Here is a 12,514-nt window from a genome sequence, read left to right as displayed (position 1 = left end):
TACTCAAATGGCCAGGGGTGACTACCAAGCAGCATCTTACTTCATTTTTCCGCATGATATTTGAGACAACATTTATCGTTTTCAAAATGATAAAACAAAACCTAAATTTTTATTTGGATTGAGTTAAAATAAGGTGGTTTTGAGAGGACTGAGAGATACAAGATATATACACCCTTATATATTTTTAACCATTAAAACTAGGTATGAGAATCTCCTAGCCCAAAGTCCCTAACCTAATGTTTACATCAAAGTTAAAGTCAAATTTAAGATCATATATTCTGCTATAAAACACAACTGCAATCAAGCACACTGCATGCTAGATCAGGAAAGGCGGAGAGGGTAAGAAAGACCCCCCAGTCTCAACTCAATGCCCCTTTCCAGGAAAAAAAAAAGAACCAAGAAAAGCATCTTTTTCCTTTTTTCTTCTCCCAGGTTCTCTAAGATCACAGAAAGTTCTAAACCTCATTGTCCTATATGGTAATACTATCCACATGTGTCTATGGAGCATTTGAAATGTGTGCCTGGAGAACTGAATTTAATTTTATCTAATTTCAATTAATTGAAATAGCTATATATAGCTTGTGGCTACTATGTTCAATAGCAAAACTCTAAGTTATCTATTTTCTAAGATTTCCTCTTACTGAAAAGGCAACTGAAAAGGAATTAAAACTGTTTAATTAAGGAAGAAATTTAAATGAGACTTCGGTGCCCAGGTGGGTAAAGACTTAGCCATTCCTTCAGGAACTAGCCAGTAGTCCAGAGACGATCATCAGTTCTCACCCATAAGGTGTGAAAGAGGAAAAAATTTCAAAACCATATCTATAGAGATATGGTTCCAAAACTATCTTTTTCCTCAAAGCAATGAATTTGGGACTGTCGGGGGGATGCAGTAAAGTTTCCTAAAAGAACCCAGTTCTGACAGTCAGCAGTTGAGTACTACTGTATTATTTTACAATATCTAGGCAATTATCTATTATTTGTGCCTCATTCTCATCATGTTCTATGAGCAGCAACAGAAGCTCCAACATTATGAGCGTATGTCAGTACATGAACTACTAATGTGAACACAGATACTCACAACACTTTCAGTTAAGCACAAAGACACTGTTATGTTACCACATCCTTAATAAATAATGTAAATTGTATTGTTTTTTCACCTTTCCCTTATATAACTGATTGTAAAAGCAATTTGCACTGGTGTTGAAGGCTTGTCATTTACAAACTCCATGAGGTTTTTACGGAGTCAGTACCCAAGAAGCCACTTAATTTGTGGATGACCTTTTGGTGAATTGAAAGAAAACAATATTCAAAAATGACAAATCAAATCAGCACTGAAGATACAAGTAAACTTTAAAAACAAGACTTATAGGTCAGGTATAAACCACACACCACAGCCTAACATACTACCATGATTTCTACTTTATTAAAGTGTAATATAATCAAAGCCAATTTAGTCTTCATAATAGACTAATGTCTGGGAAATGAGCTGATTTTGGAAAAGTGACAAATAATGCATATCCACATTATATGACTGTGACAGTCACTGGAAAATATGAGTAATCAAGTTCGCAAGTCTTACAATCCAAATGTTTCACCTGTAGGAAAGTAAAAGTACTTTTGGAAATGATTTTTATTTTTAAAGAACATATTTTGTACAGAGGCCATACGTGTGAAGAGTTCTCAATTCTCTAACAATTCCAACAGAACGCTATCAGTAAAATTAAACACTAATGAGCCTCCACATTTCTAAGAACAATTTGTTGGCCCTCTTAAGTCAAATTTAAAAAACAGTAATACACCCTGTCTGGTGTAGCTCGGTGGATTGAGCACGGGCCTGCAAACCAAGGGATCGTGGTTCGATTCCTAGTCAGGGGACATGCCTGGGTTGCAGGCCAGTTCCTAGCAGGGGACCCACGAGAGGCAACCATACATTGATGTTTCTCTCCCTCTCTCTTTCCCTTCCCCTCTAAAGATAAATAAATAAAATCTTTAAAAAATTTAAAAAAACAATAATACAACCCACTCAAACTACTCCTCACTAAAAGAACAATTAGTTTTAAAATAACTTTGAAATCAGTATAAATCAAGACATATTACTGATTATACTCTACAAACTATCTCCTGATGGTAAAAACTATCAGGTTAAACACAAAAGAATATTAAATAAGCTTGTCTCCTACAAGGCTATAGAATAAAAGAAGGAATAAGAATGAACTACATAAGAATGCATTTAAAGCTGGAAAAAAACTGGGTATTTTACCAACCAATAACTTATTGACAAATATAAAGGGGAGCATGACAATTTTAATTCTAAAACATACACCTTGCTAACTATTAAAATATAACAGAAACAAAGAACATAAAAATGCAGACATGCACATTATGATACTTATGAGCATGTGTGATTTTTCCAAATGGACTCAATTAAAACTTACCTGCTTTGTTGATTTTTTTGTGCCATTAAAAATCTTCCAAGCTAGCCCATTGCCACCACTGGCAATGTGTCGACCAACATCAAATTCTCTAGTGACAGGATTTCCCATTACCGCACTAGTGACATCAGCTGTTACTTTTGTAACAGTACTCTTCAACTTATTAAGCATGGACTCCATGGCTGCAATATATTGGATAATTATAGTTACCTAGAAACACAGGGCAATAGAGGAGCTTAGATCATTTGTTTTGACTAGTTTAAGCACTTAACATTCATTCATTAGTCTGAAAAGCTTAATACATCCATACGATGCGCAAAACAATCCTACAGAGAACAAAGCTACATGTTGGTCTGGTCTTCTGAGAACCCAGTATAACTTGCATGCAAGTTTAAGTCTAGGAACCAAACTGTTCCCTTCAACTTCAACTGTTACAGACCAGGAAGAAAAAGACATATTCACACCTGACACTGATACGAATGTTGCTCAACTATATAACTTGGACCCTTTAAAACAGAGAGTGGTGTAAAGGCTCTGAATCTTCCTTTACACTAAAAACCATGTAAAACTCAAAAATAACTAATGCTATACTAAGTAATAAATTCATATTTTATAAAAGCTTAGTTCATTAAAATAATTGCTGTTGAATTGTGAAATCAATTGAGAATATATTCTAAAAGTACTGGTGACAAAAGGACAATAAAACATGCACGAGTAACAGATCATGAAAAAACATTTAAAATTTTACACACTTCTGGCCATGATAAAGACTGACTTTACCCCACCTTAAATAACTAGAAACTAGAAATATATGAAATGAACATTTTCAAACACTGAGCAAGCAGCACAGGTACATGGTCCCAGTGAGAAAGCAAAATCACAAGGTGAACCCTAGGACTGCCCCAGTTTTCCTACAGACACAATACAAAAAAAAATAGCAAAGAGCAGAATTCCAAGAAGGAGTGTAGCTCAGTTAAAAAGTCGAAGAGGCAAGCTGAAAATCAAGGATGCTGAGGTAGATGGGAGTTCTGGAATAGAATTTCAAAGAGAATGGGGAAAATATGAGAAGGGGAAGGGAGGGGAGGGAGAAGGAGAGGGGGAGGGGGAGCGGAGGGAGAGGGGGAGAGAGAGGGGAGGGGCTACTATACTGAAACAGACCTCCAGAAATTTGCATTAGGAGTCCCCTGAGGCTTTGTTATTACTAACGTGCACTTGCATAGTATGAACTCCACCAAGTCAGACAAGGACTAACTAGAGAGCTGTGAGGTGAATAGTTCCAGAGTTCACAAAGGGCTGCAAATCATTTAATTTCTCACCAGCTTGAGTGAAGAGTCCTTGTTGATCATTACAGGCACTCAGTAGAAATTCCAAAAGGACCATGCCTTACTAAGACAGTCTATTCTTAAGAATAAAAGCTTCTCTAAACCTGCCCCAACACATTAAAAGCAATTCTCAAATGGTTAGACTAATCACAAATTACTTAGCCTACCAGAAAAAAATCCACACTCATTAAAGGAAAAAAAAATAGATACTAAAACAATAGGACATTCACAATGTTCAGCATGCACTCAATAATTATTAGATATGCCAAGAAACTAGAAAATATGATCCTAATCAAGGCCAAATTCAGTCAATAATAACAAACTCCAAAATAACTGATTATAGAATCAACAAAGACATTAAAAAGCTATCATATGTCCAAATATTTAAAGGAAGGCATGAACATAATGAAAGAAAATGTAATATTTTTTAAAAACACAAATGAAAATTCTAGAAATGAAAAATAAAATACCTCAAATAATTTAGAGGATATCATTAACAGATTACAGTGTAGGGAAAAAAGATTAGTAAAAACTGAAGGTGGAGTAAAAGGCTGAAAAAAATAAAGTCTCAGTGACAGTGTCATAGTCTAACATATATAATTGAGGGGAAGAAGGAAGAAAAAATATTTGAAAAAATGGACAAAACTTTTCCAAATTCAATGCAAACAGCAAGAAATTTAATGAACCATAAGCGGGATAAACTTAACACCATGCCCAGACATGTCATATCAAATAGCTGAAAATCAGTGGTTATGGGAAAAATCTTAAAGCAACCAGAGAAAACAGGAAAATTATATATACAGAGAAACAAACATAAAAATATTCCACAGACTTCACATGAGAAACTACCCAAGCCAGAAAACAACTGAATGAGTACTAAAAGAAATTTGTCAACCTAAAATTCTACAAGTCATAGGAAAAACACTTTAAAAAATAAATGTGAAATAAAAACTTTTTCAGAAAAACAATTATCTGAAAGAATTTGTTGCCGTAAGATGATAAGGAAATTATTCACAGTAAGATGTATTAAGGAAAGTTCTTTAAACAGAAGGAAAAAGATAAGCAGATGGAAATCTGAATCTACCATAGGAATGGAGGACACTGGAAATAAAAATTAAAATGGGTATATTTTAAAAACTCATCTTTAAAATAGCAGATCACTGAAAGCAAAAACAACAAAAATATATTGTGCTTAAGTAACAAGTATGAAAAAAATAAGCCAAGGGCAGGAGAGGGAAAATGGAAATCTATTTTTGAAAGATTCTTACATTGTATGTGAGGTACTACAACATCATCTGAAGGTAGACTGTGGCAAGACATATTATAAACTCTAGAGTAATAACTAAAAAAATTAAGATATAGCCTAAAAGCCAACAGTGGAAATAAAATGGAATCCTAAAGTAAACTGAATTAATAGGGAAAAAGAATAGGAAAAGAGGAAGAAACAAAGAACAAGTGACAAAGAGAAAACATACCAAAATAATAGATTTAAATCCAACCATAAAAATAATTACATTAAGTGTAAATCATTAAAATTCCAATTAAAAGGCACAGACTGTCAAACCAGATTTAAAAAGCAAGACTGGATTATATGCTATTTATAAGAAACCCACTTTAAAACCACTTTACAAGGTGATTTAAAACTAAAAGAATGTAGCCACAAGCTATTGTGGTTACATTATTAACAGAATAGGCTTCGAAACAAAGAGAGACACTGATAAAGTTGTTAATTCATCAAGAGGGCACAACAAACCTAACTGTATATACACTCAATAACAGAGTTTCAAAATAAATGCAGCAAAAAGTGACAGAACTGAAAGAATTAAAAGACAAATCCACAATTATAGTTGAAGACTTCAAAGGTCTTCTCTCAGTAACAGATGGAGGGTTAGGCCAAGTAGACAGAAAATCAGCAAGAATACAGAAGACCTGACCAACATTATCAAATAATCTGACCTAAAATACTCTACAACAACAGAATACATTTTTGTTTCACATATGCATGGATATATAAGAAAATTAAGTGCTGGGCCATAAAACATCTCTCAACATTTAAAACCACTGAAATATTACATATTCTTTGATCACAGTGAAATTAAACTAGAAATCAGTAACAGATAATTATCTAAAACATGCAAATACTTGAAAATTCAGCAACACTTCTAAATAACCCAAGGGCTAAATAAGAAATCAGATAATATTTTTAAGTATTTTGAAGTGAATGAAAATGAACAAACTGTGGGATGTAGGTAACAGTGTTCAGTGAGAAATATGCGTGTTTACATTAGAGAAAAATATCCAAAATCAATGGTTTAAGCTTCTCCCTTAGGAAGATGGTAAAAAAGAGAGACAATTAAGCTCAAAATATGTAGGAAAAAAGGAAATAAAGAGTAGAAATCAATGAAACAGACTAAATTCAATGTAATTTAATAGTCTATGTAATAGAGAATTGAAAAAGAAAAAAATCAATGATGCCCAATTTGTTTTTAAAAGGCAAACCTCTAGATACATTAAGAAAAAAATGACCTATATCAGTAACAGAGGAAATCCTACAGACTCTAATTCTATTATGTCTTGTAGATGCTAAATAAAGTATTACATAGTGAAAGATGTTATGCCAATTAATTCAACAACCTGGATGAAATAAAAAATCCCTCGAAATCCACAACTACCAAAATTGAGTCAAGAAAAATCAGAAAGTCATAATAGTCCTATATAAAAAGAAATTCAATTCATAACTACAATCCTTACCACAAAGAAAACTCCAGGCTCAGGGGCTTGCTTCCCTGTTGAATTCTATCAAACATATAGGAAAGAAATAACCAAGTTGATGCAAGCTCTTTAAGAAAATTTTATGTTATGTAGTCTATGCTGTCCTAATACCACCAAATAATAATAATAAATAACGACAGAAGAAAACCGAATATTACTATCCCTCATCAACATGTAAAAATCCTTAACAAAAACTAAGAACAGAAAGTTCCTCAACATGCTGTCATATACTTTGAATACCTAGAGCTAGTGTTATTTTAAAGATGAAAGATTTGATGGCTTTCTCTCTGAGTGTGGGGACAAAGTAAGGATACCTACTTTTACCACTTCTATTCATTACACTAATGGAGGCTGTGGCCAAAGCAATAAAGAGAATGAAATAAAAGTCATTCAGATTTTTCAGTCATTCAGTCATTCAGTCATTCAAAAGTCATTCAGTCATTCTTGCTTATTCCTAAATGTCATGATCATGTAATGTAGGTCAGAAGAAAGAAATCTATCAAAAAGCTACTAGAACTAATATATGAGTTTATCATGACAGCAGACTACAAGAACAATACATTTGAAAAGGCTTATTTTCTACATAAAACAGACAGCTGAACAATGAAATTTCAAAAATACGATTTCAAGGATACAAAATGACCTATGGGTAAATTTAATAAGATATACAAGATTTATACAATAACAACAAAAAGAAATTGCTGAGAAAAATTGAAGACTAATACAACAAGGTCTGCCCAGAAAGTATCCAGCCATCTAATATGAAAAATACAGGTATTTATTTGAAGAAGATACATGATACAAGAAACACTGTACACAGGACAATGAAGCCTCAGTCCCCTTCAAAGTAGGCACCCTGGGACCTCACACAGTTCTCCCAGCATCTCTTCCACGTTCAAAACCTCTGCAAAATCCTTTGTTGGAATCACCATCAGCTGCCTTGCATTTCCCTGAATCTCACTGACAATCTGAAATCTCTTTCCTTTCAAGGTGATTTTAGTTTCATGCCAAGATCCTACGTCAAAATCTCAGACACAGTAGTTTTTGGAATCTCCACATCAGCTTCTAGTTCTCACACTGTCAGTCACTGATCTTTGTTGAGTGCAGCCCACACATGTGTTTACACATTCTCAGGTGCTCTGCTTGTTGCACGCCTTCCAGAATGTGGATCACTTTAGACAGATTCTCCACCGTCTCTGAAGCACCTGCGCCACACTTCTATTTGTGCTGCATTCCTCCTATCGTCCCCCAAAGCCATCTGAATCATCTGAATAGCTTCTGCGGAGGAACATTCAAGCTTAACACAAAATCTGATGCGGATTTGTTGCTCTACCCAGTCATTTCAAATGTGACGGCCACACAGTATACATGCTCACTCAATGGCATCTACTGCCCCCACTGACTAGTACAGTCAAGTTGTCACTGTTCACACATGCAAATTCTAGTCCACTCTCCTTGGCTGCCAGGTTACATCAATATTGCGCAAACCATTCTCATTATATTAGCAATGGCTGGACTTTTTCCAAACAGGCTTCCTATATGAAAAGACTATGTTCATGGATTGAAAGCCTCAATACTGTTAAGATGTCAATTTCTCCCATCAATCTATAAATCACTGCAATCAAATCAGAATTCCAGAAGCTTCTGTAGAAATTAACAAGCTGATCCTAAAATATTGCCCTGAAAAGAGGCCCACAGGCTTCACTGGATTGCCCAAACAGGCCATGGTACAAAGAGAAGGTTAAAATCCTATCACTCTTCAAATTTTTAACTTCCATGCATATTCTTTCCTAAAACTGATTCCCCCTGAGAACAGTCTGTGTACTGCAAATTTTCCTTAACCAACCCTTTCTTTCTCCTATTTTACCAAATAAAAGTATTTTTCTCAGCCATCCTAGTCTTATCATAGGGTATTCACTCAGGTATAAAAAACTTTAGGGGGGCCCTTGCTGGTGTAGCTCAGTGGATTGAGCGCGGGCCAGTGAACCACACGATCACGGTTCTATTCCCAGTCAGGGCACATGCCTGGGTTGCAGACCAGTTCCCAGCAGGGGACACACGAGAGGCAACCATACATTGATATTTCTCTCCTTCTCTCCCTCCCTTCCCCTCTAAAGATAAATAAATAAAATCTTAAAAAAAAAACAAAAAAAACTTTAGGGGGGTAGGAGAAAGGCAATTTGAGAATGCATAAATCCTGAGATAAAGTTTTTTATGAGTAAAACAAAAAGAAGTTTGATAAGAAATACTGAAGGGGGTTAAGCTTTATTTCTTCCAGAGCAGATATCAACAGAAAGACCCCAAGCCTTATCTATCACAGAATTGCAATTAAGAAACAAGATGGATGTCACAGGAGTGTATAGGGACAAATTTATTTAAATTAATAAGCAAAAACTTCAAGGCTCATGAAAATAACACATAATCACAAGACACAACAATATAGGAATCAGATCCTTTGTAACTATCTTAGCTCTTGACAAAAAATTTCAGATGTAATCAACTTAAAAACATTCAAAGAAGTATACTGTTTTTAAAATTAGAGACTATACAAGAAAAATATTTGTAAGCCCATGGACTAAGGTAACACTAAGTTTGTACCCTGATTTCCTCTTTTAAATGTTTAAACTGTAAATAGAGACTCACTTTCTCTTTTTAATTTAATGCTGCATCTCTGTAAGCAGTTAGAAAATGTTGCTATTAGCATTATAAAACACTGATTGCTATGCCAAATTGTTCTCTATGAACATTTGCTGCTGATTTTGAATAGGAAGGTGAGGGGGCACAGAACCCTATTTAAAACCTGGACATGCATTCCTCTAACTGTCTGAGTAGTCATATATTGCATGTCACGCACTTGTTAGATGCTGGGAATAGAGATGTAAACAGAAACATATCTGCTCTTTAGAGATTCAGACCAATAGCAGACTCAGGCCTGCAAACATTTATAGCAATCAAATGTTGGTATAAATGTACCATATTATGGGAACACAAAAATGGACTCAAAAACGAAGTGTTCTTCAGGTAGAAAAAATGGGAAGGAGCATTCCAGAAACGATGTGCCAAGAAAGGAAGGGAAAGAAGACTATGATATGATCTGAAAACTACAAATACTGTGGTTTTGTATGAAAACAAAAGATATTCTGAGTTAATATTCAAATTGCAGATGCCCATCCACTATCTAAACAGTCAACAGAAATAAACATGGAAATTCACCTGGTGAATTATTTAATATTTATTTAATACCCACTATGTACCTGATACCACATAAAAACTAGGAAAAAAGCAGCAAAAGAAAAGTAAGTCATAAAAGCTCTTATCATCAAAGACGCAAGAGAGAGAGAAGTAAACCAACCACAGCATTAGCCTACAGCAATAAAATGCTGAAGAATATATATGCACAGTGTTACAGGAGCAAAAAGAAAAACAGATGGAAGAAAGTTTCCTCAAACTAGAGATGTCTTTAAAGGTGAGTAGGAGTGAACTCGACAGTGAATGGTAGGAGTATAGGAGTAACAACAAAGCAGTTCAGATAAAAGCTGGAGTATAAGAAGGAAGTATGGGAAAGGAGACTTAGAAAAGCCAAACCACCAAGGGTATAATGTAGTAAGAAACCAATCTGTAATAAGCCACAGGATCTCAGGCATGAAGTAATGGGATCAGTCCATTAAGCACAGTGAATGATATACTAAGGGTGAAAGTATGGAATATGGCTAGACTAAAGAGTACATCAATATGTAGTTCAGGGAATATGGTGTGTGTGTGCAAAAAATAAAGACAGACCTGGAAGCAGGGACAAAGAATAAAGGGAAGAGACGGTGAGTTCAGGGAGTATATCAGAAGTGCTAGTTACGTGGATGTTTACTTTATAATTATATATTAAACTTCATTATGCACTTTTACATATTATATATCCAAATTTTAAAAGAGGGAGAGGTTGCTGAATTAAGGAAATAGCAGTAAGGAAGGAGAAGAAAGGAAAAATTAAGAAACGAGTATGAGTTAGAACTAACAGAACGAATGACCTACTAGATAAAGAGAAGGGACAAAACTAGGAACCCCAATCAGGTCTCTAACTTCAGAGTCTAGGTGGAGAGTGAAACCATTTACCAAGGCAGGACGTAAAGGAGGCAACTGGTTCTTTCACGGGAGGAAAAACTCAATTATGAACATGGTGAATTTGAGTTGACTTAATGACATTCATAGGGAGATATATCTAATAGGTTTTTAGATATGCAGGCCAAAAACTTAGGAAAAACTTTTTGACTAAAGATCAAAATTTGAGCTTAAAAGCACACAGTAGTAGTTAAGACCATGGGTTTGAAAATGGTGACCCAGGGAGACCCAAGAAAAATATCACAAGAGCAACAGAAGGCTAAGGACAGAAAGAAATAGATGAGCTTGTAAAATAAGATTTTGATTTATCACCCATAGCCTTTTGTCATAAAACAAATCTAGAGTCCAAATATCTTTTCTTAAAATGAATGATAGCTTTTCAAATTTTCACTTTATTAATGAATAAGCATATTTTTTCCAAAGACAAAGTTAACAGAAATATTTATTCATTTAAGCCATTTCCCCTTGTACACAACTTAGTAGAATTCACTTTAAATTCAATTATCTTTCCCTCCTAAATCTCAGCCAAAATGAGATTTGCGACAGCTTCCATATGATCCCAAGCTTATACCTTTCTACCATCTGGCTCAGCCATCACTCGGATTTTAGTAGAATCAGTAGGTGAATCTGTTGTATTACTAGATTTTACATGCACCTGACAGAAGGTGGACTGAATATTACAGCACCTGATGGCAGGTAGTTGAAAAGAACTGGCAATTCTTTCAGTTCTGCCTACTCATAAACTCTAGACACAGCAAGAATAGCTAAAATTATATTTATGCTAAAAAAGTTTCCTGAGTTTTCAAGTAATACAAGTGCAAAAAGAGTCCCTTAATTTGCCAAGAAGAAAATGTTGCAAAGTAGAATTACCTTGCATTTTATTGGAAATATAATGCAAATAAGGTTACTGTAATTACATCTGATAATGAAATTATGTTTAGTAACGATTAGTTTCAAAGCACCTAGCAGAGACTAGACTTTCAATAGGCATAAAATATTATTACACACTGACTACAAAGATCAATAATACAAATAAATACAAATGAACTCAAAATAGTTTGTCTTATTACTCAAAGAGGCACCAGGGTCTGAGATTTCTTTCTATGTAAATGCCTGAAAATAAAAGAACACCACTTATATAGTCTCTTAAATAGTTAAACATACATAGAATGAGATTTCGTAATTTGAAATAAGAATTACATTAACATGACATAAATACCTTTGGTAAAATGCTTCATAAAATTTGGGGGAAATTTTTATATTTATACTCCTGTATGTAGGGCTTATTTATTTATACTTAAAGAAGATGATCCTGAGATACACTCTTGAAATACATGTTTTCTTTTCCATGTGGGAGCACTCAGAGATTAGTAGAAATTATAAAAAGAAATCATTTTTAAAAAATGGTTAACGCCACTCTTTGGTCTATATAGAAGTCATGTTTAATCTTACTCAGCAAACAAAGATTGTACCAAGTACAATCATTCTCTTTATAACCACAGAAAGTATCTAATAATTATCAGTTGAGCTACAAGAGATTACTTCCAGAAGACAAACCCGATTTTAAGAAACAAACATAAAACACTAAAGACACTTAGCTATGTACTGTGAAGTACACATCCAGTCAACAAATCACTGGGTGCCTACTAAGTTGAAAGGACCATGTTAGATACAGCAGGAGAAATAAGAAGCAAACGTTCAGTTTCTATCACTGCTTACAAACTTAAGACCATTGTACAGTAAGATTTAAAAAGCAACATGAAAGATTATGAAGAAATATAAGTTAAAATATTTAATTAGTAATTTGAACAATAAGATCTGAGAAGAGACTACACCCAACTCTTCTGAATGCAATTCCAGCACATGTACCTGGTA

The 12,514-nt window shown here is 34.4% G+C and overlaps 1 protein-coding gene across 5 annotated transcripts in view; it reads right to left on the bottom strand.

The window, feature by feature from the left end:
* SCYL2 (SCY1 like pseudokinase 2) overlaps positions 1–12,514 on the bottom strand; it is a 56,874-nt gene that overhangs the window by 41,067 nt on the left and 3,293 nt on the right. For all 5 annotated transcript variants that reach the window (XM_037067842.1, XM_037067846.1, XM_037067843.1 and 2 more), the window contains exon 2: positions 2,436–2,642. In XM_037067842.1, the coding sequence (XP_036923737.1) occupies positions 2,436–2,612 (177 nt within the window). In that variant the 5' untranslated portion in view covers positions 2,613–2,642. The remainder of the gene's footprint in view (positions 1–2,435; positions 2,643–12,514) is intronic.

The sequence above is a fragment of the Sturnira hondurensis genome, unplaced genomic scaffold (assembly GCF_014824575.4).
Source record: "Sturnira hondurensis isolate 20B ecotype Veracruz unplaced genomic scaffold, ASM1482457v3 Scaffold0017436, whole genome shotgun sequence".
Taxonomy (NCBI): Eukaryota; Metazoa; Chordata; class Mammalia; order Chiroptera; family Phyllostomidae; genus Sturnira; species Sturnira hondurensis.
This window is presented reverse-complemented; position numbering and strand designations above follow the sequence as displayed.